The sequence below is a fragment of the Lineus longissimus genome, chromosome 8 (genome assembly GCF_910592395.1).
Source record: "Lineus longissimus chromosome 8, tnLinLong1.2, whole genome shotgun sequence".
NCBI classification, from domain to species: domain Eukaryota; kingdom Metazoa; phylum Nemertea; class Pilidiophora; order Heteronemertea; family Lineidae; genus Lineus; species Lineus longissimus.
The window spans coordinates 8082833-8103939 of NC_088315.1; the positions used below are offsets into that span (position 1 = coordinate 8082833).

At 41.2% G+C, this 21107-nt stretch overlaps 3 protein-coding genes across 7 annotated transcripts; 1 reads left to right on the forward strand and 2 right to left on the reverse strand.

Annotated features, from left to right (window-relative positions):
- Nucleotides 1-634: 634 nt before the first annotated feature.
- Nucleotides 635-5988, reverse strand: LOC135492413 (4-galactosyl-N-acetylglucosaminide 3-alpha-L-fucosyltransferase FUT5-like). The gene is made up of 6 exons (XM_064778891.1): nucleotides 5898-5988; nucleotides 4224-5191; nucleotides 3604-3882; nucleotides 3306-3457; nucleotides 2682-2759; nucleotides 635-1313 (listed from the first exon to the last, which is right to left on the reverse strand). Exons 2-6 carry the CDS (start codon nucleotides 5092-5094, stop codon nucleotides 1254-1256), a joined length of 1440 nt encoding a protein of 479 aa, XP_064634961.1. The 5' UTR covers nucleotides 5095-5191; nucleotides 5898-5988; the 3' UTR covers nucleotides 635-1253.
- A 36-nt stretch (nucleotides 5989-6024) lies between these two features.
- On the reverse strand, nucleotides 6025-8381 carry LOC135492414 (uncharacterized). 3 transcript variants are annotated; one of them, XM_064778895.1, is made up of 3 exons: nucleotides 8222-8381; nucleotides 7527-8105; nucleotides 6025-7346 (listed from the first exon to the last, which is right to left on the reverse strand). In XM_064778895.1, the coding sequence occupies exons 2-3, from the start codon at nucleotides 8101-8103 to the stop codon at nucleotides 7096-7098; spliced, it is 828 nt and encodes a 275-aa protein (XP_064634965.1). In that variant the 5' UTR covers nucleotides 8104-8105; nucleotides 8222-8381; the 3' UTR covers nucleotides 6025-7095. The 3 variants fall into 3 exon arrangements, with proteins under 3 accessions (XP_064634965.1, XP_064634964.1, XP_064634963.1); XM_064778894.1 differs by having other exon boundaries at nucleotides 7437-8105; XM_064778893.1 differs by having other exon boundaries at nucleotides 6025-8105.
- A 2078-nt stretch (nucleotides 8382-10459) lies between these two features.
- Nucleotides 10460-19945, forward strand: LOC135492702 (uncharacterized). 3 transcript variants are annotated; one of them, XM_064779294.1, is made up of 10 exons: nucleotides 10460-10574; nucleotides 11079-11384; nucleotides 11588-11763; nucleotides 12467-13709; nucleotides 14306-14803; nucleotides 15483-15599; nucleotides 16200-16315; nucleotides 17312-17426; nucleotides 17701-17796; nucleotides 18413-19945. In XM_064779294.1, exons 2-10 carry the CDS (start codon nucleotides 11109-11111, stop codon nucleotides 18821-18823), a joined length of 3048 nt encoding a protein of 1015 aa, XP_064635364.1. In that variant the 5' UTR covers nucleotides 10460-10574; nucleotides 11079-11108; the 3' UTR covers nucleotides 18824-19945. The 3 variants fall into 3 exon arrangements, with proteins under 3 accessions (XP_064635364.1, XP_064635365.1, XP_064635366.1); XM_064779295.1 differs by lacking the exon at nucleotides 15483-15599; XM_064779296.1 differs by lacking the exons at nucleotides 10460-10574; nucleotides 11079-11384; nucleotides 11588-11763 and adding an exon at nucleotides 11890-11981.
- The last annotated feature ends 1162 nt before the right edge of the window (nucleotides 19946-21107 follow it).

A 21107-nucleotide genomic window follows, 5' to 3' on the forward strand; every position in this document is an offset into this window, starting at 1 on the left:
AGAAAGCCTTCTATGGAATAATTCATGATTCAGTTAAACTGCTTCAAGTGGGCCACTTGCATCAGATAAACCATCAAAGACTTGGTGATTATCGGTCGGGAAAGGGCCTATTCACTGTCAAGGTGGTAACGAGTATTCCCACAAGCCGCGGGGAATGGCATTATATCAAGCCGCGTCACAGGCCTTTGTTGGAATAATGTGAAACAAAACAATACAAAATTGATGCTGTCATTTTTTCATACCGATTCGAAATCTGCAAAAATGCTGCACGTCTGTTTTCTTTTGCAATCTCCTCAGAGGTTGTCCGTTATACATAATTTAAGTGTGCAAAAATAAACATTATACAACCAGTCTTTAAAAGGAATCATTAAAAAAAGTACTACCGGGTATTTACATTGTATATAGTGATTTCACCAGACTTTGGGAGGTGTAACATAGAACTTCGCTGCCTTTCGGCCAGGTAAACCTAGACCTCCGTGATACAGGACAAACAGAAACTCAAAACAATGAGAGAGAGTTTCTGTGTTTTGATATCATGACAATGCATTAAAGTGTTGTAAAATGTAAAAGCATCCTGTGCAATATTCTAAAACAGTTTGATTTACATGTATAAAGAACAGAGTTAATAGTTTATATATATATATGCACTATGCGCCACCTTTTGAATTCAGCGGTTATGCTTACATCTAGAGGCGCAATCATAACTGATTGATTGCATGGTGTAAAATATGAAAGTAGTTAAAAGCACCCAAAATAACAATTCATTGATGAGTTGAGGTGTTTGAAATAGAAATTGTTACCCCATTTTCGATATTAGTTGTCTCACCAAACACACCTCGAATGCAGCTGCCATTTCTACCAAAACTTCGGTTTGTCACCCTGGTTTTGGCTTACATTTTAGCTCCTGCACCCTGGTGGTATTCGGTGAGACAACCAATACCTCCAGTTCGGTATCAATTCCTCAAACCAAAGCAGTTAATGAGATGATCATTGTTGGATCATCGCCAGTGACAGCTCGAACAAATTAAAATCGTTAAAAGCTAAAATTTCATCAAATTGTCTGAGAAGCAGGCTGTGCTAAATGATGTCCTATGGAAACCAGAGCCCTCAGCCTTTCCAGATCCACTTACACTTCCAGAGCCCAAAGATTGACCTGATCCAAATACATTCCAGAGCCCTTCGTCTGTCCATGCAGATCCACTTACACTTCCAGACCCCAAAGATTGACCAGATCCAAATACCTTCCAGAGCCCTTAGTCTGTCCATGCAGATCCACTTGCACTTCCAGAGCCCATAGATTGTCCAGATGGTTCCTGAAAACCGAATAAAAGATGAATATTTTATAGTTTAATACGCAGATGTGAAAAACTATTTTCGTGCTATGATTCTTTATTTTTCGTATGTATCATGCTAAGCTCCGAAAAAAACCAATCGTCCCAAACATCAATGTGTTCCAGGGGTCTGTCGTGCAGGAACGGACTTCAAGCTGGCTGATGTGGCATGACATGACACGATGTTAGGGGTGACTAGGTGGCAAGTGAACCCTGTGACTGCTCTTTGAAAATGATTTGGCCGCTCTTCATATCATGAATGACAACAATACGAGAGCTCCCAAACAGGCTTACTGGACTTTGCGCAACGAAACGAAACGAGCGAAATGGGGGAGCGACCATTATGTTTACCCCGGTACGTCAAGTTCGATACATGGTGTCAGTCACCAGTATGGATGTGTTTTCCATTATGAATATGTGTTTTTAAAAATCAAAATCATATGAATTTCCTTTCCATTAGAAGTAAACGAGGATGACGTTTCAGTTTAGGAGCCTAAGTTTTGTGGCCCCAATGGCCAGATTAACCCCTCGTTGGCTGAAAAGTCGATTCACCGGTCACAAATGGTCAAAAATGACCCCCAAAACTTCAGACCCCCAACCTGGTAATTATCACGGTCAGTCCACAACAAAATTTCTATGTTTTGAAGATCTAACCCCGGGCTGTATTATCTGCCGGAAATTGATTTTCATCGGCACGTCTGAGAAAAATCTATGGGGCGCTAAACTTGACCAATTCAACTTTTTTAATGCATTAGCAATTTGATAATAAATGTAGTGTGTACCCGTAACCGCTTGAGGTCTGGACTCAAAACTTTGTTTACAAATTCACACCAAATTTCGTTTCAAAATTATTCTTTGTTTGGCACCAGGGGGCGTAATGCAAAAAAACATGAAACAGACGATACGGCCCGTAGTTTTGTTGATACGAATCGTTTCCTGTAAGGCCGTTACAAGCCGCTGTCTGAATATGATGTGAACCTGTTCAATGAAAAAAATGCTGATAATGACTTGCACGGCTTGTTCGCATCATAAACATAGTGGTACCCGGGTTAACTGTCTTTGCGTTTGGCCTAATTTTACAACGATTACTCCCCATGTAACCACGATCTAGGATGGACAGGCTGTGTATTATGAATAGGAAAAGTCACCTAGGGACCGTTGCGTAGAATACTTTTTTGGCGAAATATTGCGCAAAGTCTAGTAAGCCCCCCAAACACAGATATGCAGAATCTGTGACGTTCATGCATGTGTACATGTGAAGAACCCAAGAGGCGTAGCACGCATAGGTCCTGTGAAAATGAACAGTACATATAGGCTAAGTTTTGCATTGGGAGTCGTTGTTGAATTTACCTCTCGTAATCTCCTGCTTTCACCATCATTTGACATCCATAGCTTTACCCTATCTTCCTTTGAAAACCTCTTTATATTCTGAAAAGCGGTAATGATAAAATGTATAATGGAAAACTGAGCAGATTTTGTGGAACCCGGCCACATTTTGGACGGCAGTACTTTGATTAGAATAGACTCTGATTAGAATAACCATGCCGTGTTGAATTTTCCTGTTAATATAGGCTATCCATTATACAGGTCTTCAGTGGAAGGAAAGAATGACATTATGCTTCAGTTTATTTTCCTCCTCTTTTCATTCCAGTATTTATCAAAGACTTAATCTGTTCGTTAAAAAAGACCTCGGAAATTAAACTCGAATTTGAACTTTCTAAATGCGCAAATGCACACTGTATATAAACTTACTACGGAAAGAAATATACTGTTTGGAGAAGCCATCAATTCTTATTTCCTATCTGACATCAGAGTCTTGCAAAGACTGTTCTGACACAAACTGATTTGATAAAGCATTCATTCTTACTTCCTATATGACATAAACTGTTTAAAAAACAACAGTCTTTCAATAAATTGATATTGAAAGACTCTGATGATATGGACTGTTTGGAGAAACCATTCCTTCTTGCTTACTATTTGATATTGACTGTTTGGAGAAATCGTGCACTGTTTCTCAACTCCATACCATTCTTGCAAGTCGACCAACTTCTCCTTGCCCTTCCATTTGTGTAGAACTTCGCAGATCGAGCAGTAGGGTATTTTGTTCTCTCTTCTAATAAAATATACTGTAAAAGAGAAGACAATATAACTAGATGTAATCTTATCCTCTGAAAAGTGAAGTGAAAAAAATAAATTTCCGTTAGGATAGGTCAACGTCACTGCCAACGCCGACTGAAAAACCGGACCAATGACAGTCATGACGCATACTCACGCGTTATGTTGTAGCTCTCCTTCCACTTGAAGTAGGCGTTATACCGCTCGTCGTCCTGGTCCAACGCTTTTAGGAAATCAGCCAGTTCTTCCTCACTCTCGTAATCATCCGCATTGATGTAGGAATTGGGTGGAAGGGCCTCTTTAAATAGTTCCGTGTTCCGCGTTCCCCTGACGATTGGAACCATATTATAGCGGAAAGCATTCTCCCATACCTTCTCCGTGATGTAATCAATGCAGTTGGAGTTCTCCAACGATAAGTAAAACTTGTATTCCTTCCCTGGAATTCGAAATCACATGTAACACGTTTTACTTTTAGCAGAATTTGACAAATATCCACAGTCACTTGTTTGGCTGTCGGGAATGGGATGCAACAAAACGCATAGTCTACAGTCAACCGAGTGTGCTCATTACACAAATAATTCTTTTTCGATTATTATGAAGCAAGAAATGTGTCGGTGTCAACACTTCGTTATTAAGTCTAAAGATATACATGTATGATATACATGTATACTGTATGTTTATATCTGATCTAGGTTTCTCTCGAAATTAATCATGAATAGCGTGCAGAGAAACCTGTCATCTTGAATCAGGAATTACATGCACATGTATTATACTCACCAAGATCTTGCATACAGGTCCGACTTCGCTTATTATTCGTTTCGTTTTTGCACGTTTTTGTCCCGCATGACCCGTAAACATCAACAGGGACATGCTCCATCAGTTTCTTGACCATATTGAACCTCCCGTTCGAATCCCAACAATGACTCACCAGCCATGCAACCATCTTGGTCTTCCCCGCTGCGAAGTTATCCGTGGAAAGCGCGACAGGCTTAGCGTAGCTGTAAAAGTCCCCGTACGTTAAGACGATATCAGAGTCAAGTCTGTATCCGAACGTGATGTTAAATGCGAAGCGATAATCTGCAAATTTTCTGAGAGTATCTTTGAACATTGCCGGTGGTTCTTGGTTGAAAGTGGCCCAAAGCTGACCAGGGTTGCGCGTTTTGGGCATGTCGTCGATGATTAAGTCCTTTTTCCAGAAGTGGAAGAACACAGCATCGGCGCGAGAATATGCTGACTTCCCTGACAGGAATTCGCAATTTGAAACCTTACACTTGGAGAAACCGGCGTTGTCGTATTCGAACGGCTTCATATAGACATCTGTCCACCACATAATTTTCATATTTTCCAGGAAAGTTTGCTTTTGCGAGTGGGGGTCTTTCTCTTCACTGTTGTTCTTGGGTTCTTTGGGGCGAAAAGACGTGTCGGGGTGTCTTTTTCTGGACGTGCCTCCGTTGGTTACAGATTTTCTCAAATCAAGTTTACTTCCTGTGGTTGAATCAAGTTGGGTCAAAATTTGCACATCGAGCGGCAGAGGCTGACTGAGAAGATAGAGTTCGAAATAAAACATCATGAACGCGAATGAAGAAAAAGCGCCATAAAATACGTATTTTGATTTCTGTGAGAAAATCATTACGCCATGTTCCGCCATAATTATACTTGTTTCACCAATGTCCAGGAGGGTGTCGTAAAATTCGTGGTGTAGGCTGTTGGGCTACTTGTTTTAAGAGGACGGCAGGGACGATTGCCTGAAAAAAGTGACAAAAACCCATTAAAAAGGGATACCCAAGGCATTAGCAAAACATGCTGTGGGAGGCGAGATTATAGCTTCCAATTGCGCCAGCTTCCAATTGCGCCATATTATATACCCTCAGCTATAGCCCAATTATCAAACAGTCTCGGCGAACCCCCCGAACCCCCCGAACCCCGACTATTTTAACAACCAACAGGCGAAAACAACCGCGGGCCGAATAGAATATTCAAAAGCTGCAGAATGAGCTACTCCACTGGATGATGCGACTTATCCCAAAGAGTATATAAAGTGCAACATACCTTTGCTGTCCAAAGTATATTCTAAATCTAATGTTCACAAGAGAATTTACCGAAAATTTAAGAAAAATACAATATGGTGCGAATGGTATCACGTCCGATTTCAATATGGTAGAACAGTGTAACTGTTATACCATATTGAAAGGGCTTGACTATACCATGGCAATATAATCCCCCAAGCAATGTGCTCAACTCACCCTGACAACTTGTTGAGGGACGCCAAGCTTGCTCATCGTTAATTAGACCTCGATTGCCTGGGAAGGCCTCTCTCTCTAATTGATAACCCCAGTCTTTCGAAAACACAAGAAAAAAAACCCCGGGAGCCTGTTCTTGTTCACAGATCAATCTGAAGCCCGAGTTATTTGTAAATTCACTAGATTGCTCTCGGCCCCTATTTAGACTTACGTTCTTCCGGCGAGGTGGTCTCAAAAAGACGAAAAGTCGACTTCGGCAGCTGCACCACTCTTCTGACTTTCTCCCATTCTCTTTTGTGCAGTGGAACTAAGTAGAAGTTAAGCCACTCAGAAGAAAATACATTGTATGCACTATACACTGTCATATGGTATATATGTACATGTATACGGTGAATTTAATTGCTCACTAAATATCTGTATTCGTTTTGATGGTATACAATCCGGGGTAAAAGTCTTACAGATTATCTTGCATGCCTATGCCGAAAGCCGGTGTGCAAGGGATAGTCCGTGTAACAATAGCCGCATTGCTAAATGTTTTGGTTAGGGTTAGCGGTACAATAGATCATGCTGCTTAATTGGTCAAATACAATGCTACCGGACTATGACTCCAGGGGGACTATATTCGCTGTCACAGGGCTTAGGCAAACTCGGGTGACTCGCACATTTTGTATCTCCACGCGCCGAGCTTTTGCAGACGAAGCTGACAATCATTAGACCATTAAAATCATCCTGAGGAAATCAGGGTTGATGTTTGTTTCTCCGGCCCTGCACCGGAAAAGCAAACATTAACCCCTGATTTCCTCAGGATGATAAAAAATAGGCTTCGATCCGCTCCGCTATCGCAAATACATAGCAGTGATTCTAATCGCAGGCATAGCAGTGATTGAAATCGCTCGTTTGATAGCCGCTACAGTTAATGCTGTCCGTCAAAGGAATCCTTCAAAATTTAGATCCTTCTAGATCCAAAGGATCTAAATCCGCGAAAAATAACGCCCAATTCAGTTGTTTACCTTATCTGATACGTCATTAATGAATTTGTCATCTATTTTTTTTCTGAACGCCTCCTATACGTTACGGATTATAACTAAGTGATGTTCCTTTTCAACTAAGTTGGTTAGATATTCTCCAATAATCTACAAATCTTATTACAACTAATAGGGCCTAACCCTGATAACGGTACATTATAATTTGATGATTATTTGACATTATGAATAATTATTTCCAAAGAGAATGTTTTCCTCTATTTAAGCGTCAGTTTTAAATTAGTGTTATCGGTACATGTCGTTAGCGTTCGTGTGGCGACCTATAAAAGGCCAGTTTCGTTCGTGAATATTGCTTGCAATTGTCCTTCTAATAAGTATTTTAAAAGTTCAAATTAAACATTTTGAAAGAATGAACCTGGCCTTACTCTAGCGATTGACGTCGGCTTTGATACGATTGTTTTCAATGTGTCTGCCAAATATTTTACGGAGAAGAATGGAAACGCTAGATTTGAAAATAAGACGTGTGTCTTTCGCAGAGGCTTCTTCAGTGGTTCTGGTACTATCGACATTTCCAGATCCACTTCCACTCCCAGAGATATCAGCCTGCCCAGATCCACTTCCACTTCCAGAGCTCTCAGCCTGTCCAGATCCACTTCCAGAGTTCTCAGCCTGCCCAGGTCCACTTATACTGCCAGAGCTCTCAACCTGTCCAGATCCACTTCCACTTCTAGAGCCATCAGCCTGTCGAGATCCACTTCCACTTCCAGAGCCACTTACACTTCCAGAGCCACTTACACTTCCAGAGCCTTCAACCTGTCCAGATTCACTTACACTCCCAGAGCCTTCAACCTGTCCAGATCCACTTCCACTTCCAGAGCCACTTACACTTCCAGAGCCTTCAACCTGTCCAGATCCACTTACACTTCCAGAGCCACTTACACTTCCAGAGCCTTCAACCTGTCCAGATCCACTTCCACTTCCAGAGCCACTTACACTTCCAGAGCCGTCAACCTGTCCAGATCCACTTACACTTCTAGAGCCTTCAACCTGTCCAGTTCCACTTACAATACCAGATCCCATCACCTGTCTCGATCCACTGACACGTCCAGATCCCTTTGCCCGTCTAGATCCACCGACATTCCGAGATGCCTTAGATATTGAGCTCTCAGCCATGCTGAGACCACTGGTATCGCCGACAACGGTGCCCACGACAGGTATGTGGGTCTTCAGTCGATGAATTTCATTGTTCATCACAGCTTCGTCGTATTCTCCCTTCAGAAACTGTTTGAAGCCGCCCCATGCATTTTTGAGGAATATCTTCATGTGATCGCTGTTGGCGTCACTGGGTGATCGTGAAGCTGGTGGAGTCGCGCGGCCGGTGTGCAAGGTGGCCACAACCGCCACCAATATCAATGATATTCTAGCACGACTCATATCTGAAACGAAGACAACGAGATAAAATTAAGGATTTATGTTGAGGATATTAAAATGGAGAAACTAAAGTCGGTACACTATCAAAAATCAACATTTATAAAATAAGCAATATATATACCTGGTTTTGAGGGAGTTGTGAAGTTGGAGAACTTGAACGTGCTTTTCCCAAGGACTGGCTGGTTGTATTGGTTGGTCGCCTGCTTGTTGATATTAACTTGAATCAAATTCTATCACACAGCTCGCCTTGGCTTAAACTGACTATTTCAAATAAATGTACACCTTATTTGATAAATGAACTAACAAAGGCAAGGCGATGACCCTTGACGGTCATGACTGGACGCGCAGAGAAACGCACGGCCATAATCGATGAACTATATATATAAGCCTATATACTATAATATCAAATCACTCGTTTGCGCGGCGCTTAACTTTGGTCACAGCTGGTCACTCACCAACGACGGAGGTACTATTATATTCATGCTGTTTCTGAATAGAGCGCAAAACAAGCCGATAAACTGATAGCTATAAATCGAGGGGTGCGATTGAATAGAACACATGCAGCCAATTCAATGGTGGTGGTGTAGCCTCAAAGGCAATTTATCTCACGATGATCTCGACTTTTGATGATATGAATAAAGCAAGCATTAAATGCTTTTTCTTAGACTCCATTTTACACTAGACTATATGCCTTTCTATATAAAATTGAAGTAAAAGCATTTGCTAGTCTTTGTTCATATCACCCATTGCCATCTAAGTTCAGGCTTATGATTTACATTTGTTTGACATTACCGTTGAATCACTCGGAGTGGCCAATTTTGATTTATCGCAGATATTGGCTACCATCAATGACTTTTAGGGCCGTTTATATGGGGCCAAACCAATCCAAATCGGTCTAGATTGGTCTGCCGTGTAAGCGCGCACGAATGTGATCTGGTTTGGTCTGGTCTGGTCTGGTTTGGTTTGTTCTCGTGTATAAACGGCCCTATTGGTCAGCTTCCAGACAACGCGCGTCCCGGCGGAGGATAGCGCTGGAAGTTCAGTACAATGTACATGTATATATGATGGGCTACATGTACGTATCTTCAGATACGTTTTTTACGGGTAATTTTGTGTGGTTTATTCTGTCAACATGTACACATGTTTAGACAAAAGCTGAGAGATGATTACGACAAACTTTCCGATGTATCGTATGTTTTTGTATACACGGCCCTTACATAAATGTTATCCATCAGGTACTGCCGAAACCAATGTGTTATCTCAAAGTAAGTGTGTGACGGCTTGAGCAAATTATATCAAACCTTCCCGAGAGGAAATGCCCAACAATTCACCCACTAAAAAGTATTCCAATCGAGATTTCTAGATAATAAAATCAATTAGTTAAGAAGACTAAGTGTGAGCCAATCTTGATAGCATAAATAGTATTTCAAGCCGTCTGTTACAGTAACATTCTCAAAGCGCTTACAATTCATAGCATCTCACTTCCCCTTGATTATTAACTCAAACATCTTGTTCGATTACTGATAAGGATGCATAACTATAGAAACTGGCCTGACGATCTATATCATACTCAATAAATGTCCCGTATGTTCTCCGCTGGAGAGGTAATAAAAGTGATTTTCGTAAGGTCACAACATCATAAACTGTTCCGGATCGGCGCCGAACTCTGCACGCACAAAACAATCAAGATGGCGAACACAAGAGAATAAGATGAAAGACTTGGCTAAATCGTGGCTAAATAATGCATGGTTAATCAGTAGTAGAAGTACCAACACCCCTAGCAACGAAAATGATTTGTTGGTGCAACGCGGTGCTGTGTTGTCCTTTAAAGAAAATCAATTTTGTACAGGAACCTTTCTGTTCAGAACAGAACAAATCAGGTCAGAACAGGTTTTTTGAAACCCGCGAATGGTTGGCAATTTTTACAGACGTTGGAAAAGTAGCTTACAATTCGAAATCAGGCAATATCTATTCAAATCGGATTGGTGAGACGTTGGAATGTAACTCCCGAAGCGGAATCACGCAACAGTATATTGATGAAAGTTGGAAATGTAACTTCCTATTCGAAATCACGCAAAAGTATTGATGAGACATTTGAATGTAACTCTTAATTTGGAATTGCACAATACTACATTGGATGAGACGCTCGGCGGACATATAACTCCCAATTCGAAAGCACGCAATAATAAGACGTTGGAATGTAACTCTCAATTCAAAATCTGACAAGAAAAGTATTCGTGAGACATCAGCTTGAGATATCAGTAACTCGATTATAACTGCATGATTGGTGTCGGTGCGACGTTGGAAGTATCACAACTCTGTATTCGAAATCACTAAATGCCTTTTAGCTTTTAGAGATGATTGAGATGTTGCTGGTACCAGTGCGGAACACGTTTTCGGGGATATGAAGGATTGCCTCTCGCAAGAACCCAGCCAGAAACCACTGACGGACACGGTGGAAAACGGCGAGAAAGGTATATTGATAACATATTTCTTCACGGGCTTTGTGTCTTGACATTTTTAGCTTGTACACTATTAGAACTAAAGGTTTTTTAGCTTTTCGAAAAGTTCTAAAGGTTTCTCGGCCAGTACAAATATGCACCTCGGGCCCTCCCTAAAATATTCATGCCCAATTGACAATATCCTTGGGTCCGTTGCCTAGCTACCAACCAACAAAACAGGTTATCCATGATACTAGCCTATATGCTATATAAGCTACATGTGGCTACAGAAATGTTCGTGCATGATATTATGTATATATGCTACCTCCAACAGGAAAATAATGATTATCCTCAGAATTTATAGTGAGGTGAAACTTGAACATTACAAATTTGCATAACGATATTATTTTCAGTAGCAAACTGGATTTCTGGTTAAATAAGAACACGTAGTTTGGGCTAAAGTCAGTCTTCACCATTTTTCACAAATCAGAAGATTATCTGCAGTTAGATCAGCCTCCGCCATTTTTCTCATTTCAGATGTGGCTAGCCGGAGCCTAGGTCTCTCGGATGGTGTCAGCAGCCGCCCAAATCATATCCACCCTAGTGCCTTTTTTCCTCGTTATCGTCACCCTCACATTGGGCCTTTATTTCCTATTCAATCCAAAGAAGAGACCGCACTGCTGTTGCTCATCGAACAAGGTTGAACCAGAATCAAACAGCGACGTCACGGACAAACTACCGGATGAACAGAAAACAGAGAGGAAAGACACCAATACTGATGACATCACAGCGCCCCCAACAAAGTTGCATCGAAAGAAATCAGTAGCGTTTAATATAACTCGGGTAAGTGTTTGGAACCAAGCAAACCAAGACACCTCGAATAGTCCAATTGAAGCATCCACCTGCTGAAGAGCCTTTTCGTGCGGGCAAGAGCTCAAAAGGCCCATCCTCTCAACCTCGTGGCACCTGTTGGAGAAAAAAATATCGTGGATACATGTAGAGTATATTTTCTTAGTAATGTTTATGATGTTTTACCAACATTTCAGTCAATCATCTTCATGCCACCACCATCCGCCAAGATTGAGACAGTGGGCGTATCCGGTTCAAGCGTCGTCTCAGCGTCGTCCTTAGGTTCACACACAGGCTCATCTGTCTCCTCGGACACAGACAGCAGTGCCGGCTCCTCCGTCTGCATGTTACCGCGAACCGAGGACAAGATCAGGTACAAAAAGGGCCCAGACACAGTCGTGATGATATGGTCCCTTTAAACATTTCAGTTCCACTGTCTCAAGATAGACGGCGACGCTGTATATTAACCTTGACCTTGTGTACAAAACACCTTGGTGATCACAAAATGGATTCCTTGGTGGAGAATTTTTGTGAATTATCGCACTTGCCTTTGATTTGCGACCCGGTTAGGGGGTGTATTGGCATCTAAATGTTATTATCATTCGAAGAGAACATTAAAGTATGAATTAAATCAGTAAGAGTTAGATTAAATGGCTAATTTGGATCACAAGTGGCGTTTTAGTCGGTCAGGTGTGAAACAATTACAATGTATACCCTTAATGAATAATGTCACGCACGACTGCTGATGCTCACTGTACGAAATGAACCACATGTTGGCCACAATTTACATTAACCAGGAAGTGCAGAGTGATGTGGCAGTGGAGAATACTCCGGACAAGGTTTTAATAATACTAATAATACCAACTGACACTATGGCATTTGTTATGAAATAGGCCTGGCCAGTCCCTAGGTGACTTGCAGCATGTGCAAAGAACATGGGTAACCAAGAAAAGACCCTGTAAAAACTTGCTCCCTTCAGAAATCAAGTTTTGGGACACCCCACATAAAAATACAATGTGATAATGACAACGAGTTCGATTTTATTTTATACAAACTGTTGTGTATTCTTATTTCAGGAAATCTGTTCCTAATACAGCAGAGACGACACAGGTGCAGGTCGTCCAAAGCCAACCCAGCCAAACAAGTCTAGAAGAAAGGGAGCCAAGGCCTTCTCCACAAAAACCAGACGCTGAAGAAAAGGCAACATATACTCCTGTCACAAATCCACTGTTTTCGTCCTCGTCCTCGTTCTCGGAGTTGTCATTTACGTCAACGTCCGACAGCTCATCCGACTCTGATGCAGAATCTGACTCTGAGACAAGTACTTGTACTGACTCGAGTTCTGATTCATCTTGTTCTTCAACAGGTTCTGGCACATCAAGCAATTCTCTCGTCAAGGCCGCAACTAATGTAGATTTTCCTGGTGTGGATGACGAGGGACATACTAAAGAAAAGTTAGACACCGTCTTTGTTCGAGTGGATTCGAATCAGGATGTTGAGAAACCTAAATCTAGAAGCGAACAAAACCAGAAATCAGTTCATGTTAAAATTGAACCTGGCAATGCTGAATGTGAAGATCTCCCTGGTCATGCAGGACTTATAAGCATAAGAGTTGAAGGGCCCAGTACTTCGTCGCATCTACTCTGTCCTGTGGAGCCATCATTGCCCTCTTTTTATAAACTTGCCGGAGAATCTGATAAAAGTACAGCATCTTCTGGTAATCAGGAAAAAATATTGTTGGTTTATTCAACAGAACCTGAAACTGTTGACCACCAAGAAGCTGCGGAAGAAAATTTTGCACCTCTTTCTGATGAAAGAGAACTAATCACTGAGGTAGAGACGTCTTGCGCTGGTATCAAATTTGGTGTTTCTCCATTGCCAGAAATTGAACCTGGTGTTGTGTCTGACCCTTTTGTAATTGAAGCTGACAGTTCTCATTTTAAAGCTGAAGAAAGGACTACTGGTGTCACGGTTGGAGATGATCTTGCATTTGGCGAAGAGGATACGATATCTGCCATCATAGAACTTTACGAAAAAACTCTTGATCTCACAATCGGAGAGACAACTGTACATGTGGATGAACGAAATTCAAGCCCAGGAAGTGGTGAACTCTCTCTACCGGAAACAAAGGTAGAGAAGGACTCACTAGAGTCGCCACCGCATGGTTTAGAGGCAGAAGAGTTGCTGTGTTCGAATGCTGAGCAAGAGGGACCTGAAGCTACAGATACTTTTGATCAGTCATCATCGCTAGTTTCTTCTGCAGAGTTGCCTCAAGTTTCATCTCTGAATAAGGACAAGGAGGAGGAAACAGACATGGCGGTAGGTTGGTACTTGATCCACTGGATCTGCACTTGTTCCAAATAAATCCAATGATAGGTGACATTAGGAGGATACTTTGGCCTGCGATGAAGTTTAATTAAACAATGTTTTGTCTTTTTAGTGATAGTGTAGTCTATGATGAATGTATGTACCATTGTCAACATGTAGTTTGTGACCCGCCCCTCTACCGGGTATATCTTGACCAACAAAGTTGTATAAATTGGATCAGGATCCTTGTAAATATCAATATGTTACAGTGTCATCCTTGTGGCTTATCTCCAGTCACTGAGAATTGAATACTGCACACTTTTTAGTGATAGTGTAGTCTATGATGAATGTATGTACCATTGTCAACATGTAGTTTGTGACCCGCCCCTCTACCGGGTATATCTTGACCAACAAAGTTGTATAAATTGGATCAGGATCCTTGTAAATATCAATATGTTACAGTGTCATCCTTGTGGCTTATCTCCAGTCACTGAGAATTGAATACTGCACATTCTGTTGGACCTGCGTGTGAGAATAAACAAATACTTGTCTTTATCAATTCTTGATAATGCTTATGCTGCTATGATACCTTTATTCCCCTCTTTCAGACCACACACTTCCAAGCGGGGATGTACGAGAACATCGCAAAGCTCGGCCGTCTCAACAGCAATGGAGACGAGTCATTGGACAGTAAACCTGTTGTGATGCCACCTCTCCGGTTGCATGGAGTTGTGATACCGGATGTTTCACAGAAACGACCGGATTCAACACCAGAAAAAACATCGGAACCAGATATCAAAGTGGCACAGCTAGGGAAAGCACCGGTGTCGCCTGCTTTACCAAAATTCCGACAACTGTCGATCAATTCGCCTGAAAAAAGATCACCAACCTTTGACTCAGACAGTAAACCAGCTGATAATTCTATGAATGTCAAAATGCGGACTATCACGGTTCCTGGATTACCGTCCGGAGCTGAAAACATGGTGCCTGTTCGACCGGTGGCGGCAAATGATTCTGATGCTGATGGTTCATATGTGGAACCTTCGACAGTACATAGTGAAGGGCCTTTGTTGAGAAGGCCTACTACAGCCCAAGTTAAACTTATGGTGAGTACTAATTGTCAACTGGCTACAGTATTTTCCACACTGCCTGCATTTAGAATGTACCATACACTTAAGCTAAATAGCTCCTTGTTTCTGTCCTCGCGTCAGTTTGTACATCCACCCACAGCAGGCCTTTGTATTGTTAGTGAAATACATTCATCAAAACCCTGCTGATATTGCCTTGATTTGGTGAGATATCACGGCCACTACATCAATTAAAACACACTTCAGCAACATCATATTTTAACTAAATCCATGCAATGTCTGTTTTAAAATCGTTCATGAATTTGGGAAACCCACAAGCCAAGTTTCCCAGGCTGGATGATTTCCCTTTCCTCTGGGGTGGCTGTATTTCCAACAGTCATCACTTGTACATGGAGTTAGTTGACCCTTGTGATATGTGGCTGTGATGTCAACACAATACACCACCATGCTGTAACACATAGCATCACTGAACTCCATCAAATGTCTATTTTGGCTAGGTATCACCATTTTGGCTAGAACTAACAAAATAAATGTCAATTTCAAGGGTGGCAGTCTGTTGTTTATCAGACAGCCTCCCAGTTTTTAAAGGGGCATGCACTTAATTTTGAAGATTAGATTTCAAGTTCAGCAAAACTTGTCGTGCCTATGGCCAAACCTCAACTTAAAGGCTTGGACTGACTGAAAATTTCTTCTTCAGAATACTAGTGATGGCGAGGTTTCCACGATGCCAAATTATAGTATTGAAGAACGTGCTGCCGTAGAACAGTTGCGAAACAAACTTAGACAGAGAGAAAGATTGAAATTAGCTTTGAAGGTTGGTAGATGTCGCATTCTGTTCTTGGGAATTTGATTCTTATTGTAGTTTTTTGGGGTGCCTATTGGTTTATATGACTGACTAATGAAACCTCCCATTACTTTGTCATCATGTAGTTGTAGTGCCTTAAATCTCACCTCCATCACTCTTCTATCACTGCCTAGTTAATCTTTTATGTGTAGGTACAAGTAACACAATAAAGACCCTGTAAAGACCCTTTCTTGCCCTTTTCCTTAAGTGTTTCATGATGATATTCTGATCCTATCTCTCAAACCTGACAATTATTGCTACTTACTAAAGAACTCCCTTGGGACAGATGGACCTTGCCTTAGAAATGGGGAAGACACTCAACCCTCTTATTGTAAAGCACAGGAAGAGGTTTACACAATGAATCTAGCTCATCAGAGGTTTGGCTTAAACCATGTGCAGTGATTTAGGGTGGTTTTATTGGATTAATACTAGTTGCACTCAGAAATTCAAGCTCAGTTTTTATAACAAATGGAGTAGTTCTTTAAAGGTTGTGCGTCTCTCAGTTTAAACAGTGTTTTTCAGAAAGTTAAAGACATAAAACTAATCTTTAACTCACTTTTCATATTTCAGATGATGGAAGAAGATAAGATGAAATCCCGCAAATCTTGGGAGAAGAATCTCTTATCAGGCAGTGAGGGGGAGAAGAAACCTGACGTCTCACCCCAGCCGCCACCGCAACATACCAAGTAAGCTCCTCATATTCAATTCTCTATGCGGGTCACTATAAAGGGAAACTTAGCTTAGCTTAGTTTTCATTACTTCATATTTTCACTTGTTTTCTTGTGCCCAACTTGGGGTTAGTAGTGCCCATCCAGACTTTTAGATTTTGAAATGATCATTTGTATTTGCAAATGATCATTTATATTTGTATTTGCAAAGATCATCTATATTTGTATTTGCAAAGATCATCTACATTTGTATTTTTCCTCAAAATTTGAATTGGTTTTCTATATTGTTTATCAAAATTCCTGGGGATTGATCACATTTCTTTAGGCAATATTCTTGCTTGACTTGTGACCTGTGATATCGCTAAAGACCGATGGTAGATAATTTACATATTTGGTGACCACCTGATCTGTCTTAAAATCATGGAGAACTGGGAACTTACAATTGTCAGTGTGGGTTTAAATAGACAAATGCAACGACTCCAGTCTATTCAGACGTTTCCTATAATTGGTACTTTTGCAATGAATGACTTTACAAATTTGGTCAACCAGGTTAAGTACTATTGCGAACAGAGAATGTAGTTTACGCTACGTCTTTACAAAAGTCAGCAGCGATACCCCAACGTGTTCAGGTTTGTGGTTGTTTATCTGCGCTTTCATTGGTTGAGGTTTTGAGACTTACAATTGTCAGAAAAGTGTGTCAACCTACCTGTTCAATGCATAGTAAACTGTGGGCGGTCATGCCACAAGTTAATTAACCGGTCTTAGATCGGCGAGTCTAGAGTATAGCATTTCGGTGCTTTCCTGATTCCAGGCAATGTGATATCCATTGGCAAAATGTCACCCATTCTCATTGTTGTTCTTGCGTCAAAAGCTGAACCTCTCTCATGAGGGGACTTTACTTTACTCAACCCCCTTCACTTAAACCCTCATAAGAGCAACATCACAGGTTACAGAATTGTGCATGCTTCACTTTTATATATTTTCCACATATTTTTCTCTTTACGTTTAATTCAGACATAAATGTCGACATCACCATCACCACCGGAGACGACGAAGCACGGGTGATAAAAATCACTGCCGAGATTCCAAGAATTCTCAAGAAAGCAGCGTTCTGAGTGAAGAAGAAATGGTACAGATTAACAGAAACATTAAACATATTGGTGTCTTGATTCAGCCTTGAACTAGTGTTACAATTCGACTGAGTCAAGTTTCGGTCCCAAATTGGTTGTTTCCATTCAATTTGACCTCTCTAATCAGGCCACCTCTCTATAAAAGACAACACTTGTCAGTCCCAAAGGTGTCCTTAATAGAGTGGTTCTACTGTACATGTTTATAACTTACATAATATTGCCTTCATGATGAATTGCCATAGTCTGATTCAGTTATTGTTTGTCTTTCTTTAGATGTTGAAAAGACTTGGCCGCAATATGAGGGCTAGAGACAGGCGACTTAATGCACCTCTCAACCCCATGGAGAAGGAAGCTTCCGCCAGAAGCCAAGTGAGTATGATGCAATCGGGTCTTGGGATGCCAATAGATGGTGCCTTTTTTCCTAGTATGTGCGTCCAAATGACGTCAAAACTCAGACAAAATTGATTGCGCCTCATCTTGAAGCAGCAGCGGTATAGTGTTGCTGGTTCCCTTTTGTGACCTCTCCTCAAGATACAATCGGGGCCACTTCTATCAATGATGCATTTGGAAAAGGGGAGAACTACTGATAATTGTTGCTTTTGGTATCTCCTATCCTGTGTGAGGCAGATAATCGGAATTGTAAGCATTAGAGGGAATAAAATTGACCTGTTCATCCAGCGATGACTGTGGCATTAAAACAAGAATGCCGTGGGGACCATATCTGAATAGCTTGAAGGGCCATTGTATGACCCACGATGGTACTGAAAGAGAGAAGACGTGTTCCCTGTCAGTTTCTGGAGGGGTGGATAACAGCACAATTATTCCAAGTGTGACCACTCGGGGGCCCTTTTCATTAGGGGGCAGGGGGCTACATGTCTGAACCATGTGTTTTTGATACAGATTTGGGACAAAAAGTGGTGTCCCCCAAAGACAAAGTTAAATATGACTCTGCCACTTGACGAATTTCCCGTTCCTTTTTTTCCAGGATCTTCTCCAGCTTCTGACGCAGAGCCAGAAAATCACTGCTGACAAACCAGTTATTCTCTTCACTCGCACACATGCAGTTGATGAGGACCGCGAAGACGCCAACACCATCGTCTCTGATAGCGCTCAACCTATGGCCATGTCGACCGTTGATAAAATCAACTCAAACAGCAGGAAACATCGTCGGGGACGCGGTAGGCACAGGATGCCCACGCTCAAAACACCTTTCGATAAACCGATCCCAGAGGCCAGTGGCGGCAATAACAATATGGACAGCCATCGAAGCGAAATATCGGTGATGTCCGATTCCGCAGTCGATCGGTTAATAAGTGATGGAACTTTAGTCAGAACGAAAGCTGATTTAGCTTTGCCCCAAAATGTGCGAAGGAACATTGTTTGTCCTTCTATTTGATTCTAGGACGTGAAGTAGTTGTAACCAGTGACTGACATGTATTAGTTGGGGAGTATAGGTACCGTAATAACATGTTCTGACTGTTAAGATTGTCCTTCGTGACCTCTTTGATGATGAAAAATAAAGATGCTTCAATTGGAGACTACAAGGAGCCAGGTAGATCAAATTAAGATACACCAAGTTGCCACTTGGGGTATCTCATATTCCACAGTACTGTTCACGCTGTATGAGGAATATAATTATCGCTGAATCAAACACATCCCTAAGTGTGCATACTTGTCAACTGAAGACTACCAATTTGACCCTTTAGTTCTTGCCTTGTTGTCCCCTTTTGTACCTACAATAAAGGCTGTGTGGGGTTGTGAACAAAGACAGCTTATTCAATTGGAAGACACCTGCTTGACATCACCAGGAAATACTTCAGATCTGTCTCTTCTCCAGAGTTGCAGCGCAGTGTTTTCTGAGGTTGTGTCAATGAAAAGATAGTTTATACTTGGTACCATTTACTGGTATCAGTGTGATAGTTTTAAATGTCCTGAGGATAGAGCATCAGGGACACAAAGGATTCTATTATGCACTTTAATCTCTTGGGTATTGAAGGTAATGAGCCTCTATTGAAGGATAACCTGTCACATGATAGTAGGGATGGACACTTTTTCCTGGGGGACATTTAAAACTGCTACACGGGGGTACTTGCTCTTAAATTTGAATGTTGGCTATAGTAGTTTTATAATTACTGAAAAAAAAGAGTTCAGGACACTTTTTCCTGGGGGACATTTAAGACTGCTACATCGGGATACTTACTCTAAGGTGCATAATCCAGTCTTTGGATATAGGTAGTTTTGTAGTTACTGATAAGAAGAGTACAAATGTAAAAGCTACTATGTCCACTTCGGTTCTTTTCAAGTAAATACAACTTTCCTCTTATCATTTTTGCACTATAAGTTATGGCTTATTACCTACGTCTCAATAGTACTTTACAAATGTAAATGTTCATATCAAAAAGTTAGTTAATGAATTAATTACTCTTTGGAATTTTAACCCAAATTTAATTAGATGCTGTCCTGTTTATGTCTGTATTTATTCTCTTTATAGTCATTTGTAAAATTAAAAATATTTTAAACCATTATAAATTGCCTTTAAGAATTATTTTTCTAAATGCCAAGACGCTCACTGTGCTAACGTACATGGAATAATATGAGGTGACTGTAAACATGGAATGGGGTATTGTAGGCAAACAAACTTCGTTTTGCCATTTGCGTTTATTAGCACTGCTTTTCAGAACCGCTAGGGATTGTAACGTTGCTAAATGCAGACGCCTGGTTTGAACATATTTCCGTGGCACATCTTCAAAGATGCCTCACCAAAGTCACGGCTTATTGTGAAAGCTGTCTTCAGATTGGGACAGCTTTACACCATATTCTTACGTGGAAGTAAATTTAATCCCAAACCTCCTTATTATGAGCTAGTCCCTCTTATCCCTGCCACTTTTCCCCCTGATTGTGACAGTGTTTGTGATTGTGACTTTGTGTTGATGGGTTGTCATTCCGAAATACGTTTATTTTATGGCCAGTTATAAACGTACTGGTGTGACACTTAATATAGTCCCTAGTCGTGTGTCCCTGTCGCACCCATGTGAAAGGATTTTCAGTTCTCCATCACGGCATGAGTGAGAAAGAGAATGTTGTCCCCGTGTTCATCCCAAAGCTGTGTCTTGAAGACAAAGTCGTCACCATGTCGGGACAGGAGTGCATTAACAGAGCTGATGCTTCGCCCGACAACACACGCAACTATTATGTTGACAAGTAAAGCTATTGAGAAAACGGCCCCTCAGAATATTGAAGTTTTGGGGGCTAAGATGTTTAGTGGATGGGGTGGGGCCGATGACCAAAAAAATAGACCTAAGTAGTGCGACGATTATGCATACTTTGATCAAATTAGGGAGTGGTCGTATTTCTGAATAGGTATTCAAAGATGTTCATAAACCATGTTTCATTACTTCTAATAGACTTGTTAATAGGCATAGGCCTATTATTTCTTTCAACTGATATTTGGATGGATGAGATACCCGCATGGCTTTCATTGCGGTAACAGATGGGAGTCACATGGATGAAAGTGATTCGCGTGTGTCTATCGAGTTACCTCATGATGTTCGTTACAAAATAACTACCTCTGATTGGTCAACGATATGGTGCAGGGTCACATGATATGATTCGGGTGTGTCTATCGAGTTACCTCATGGTGTTCGTTACAAAATAACTACCTCTGATTGGTCAATGATATG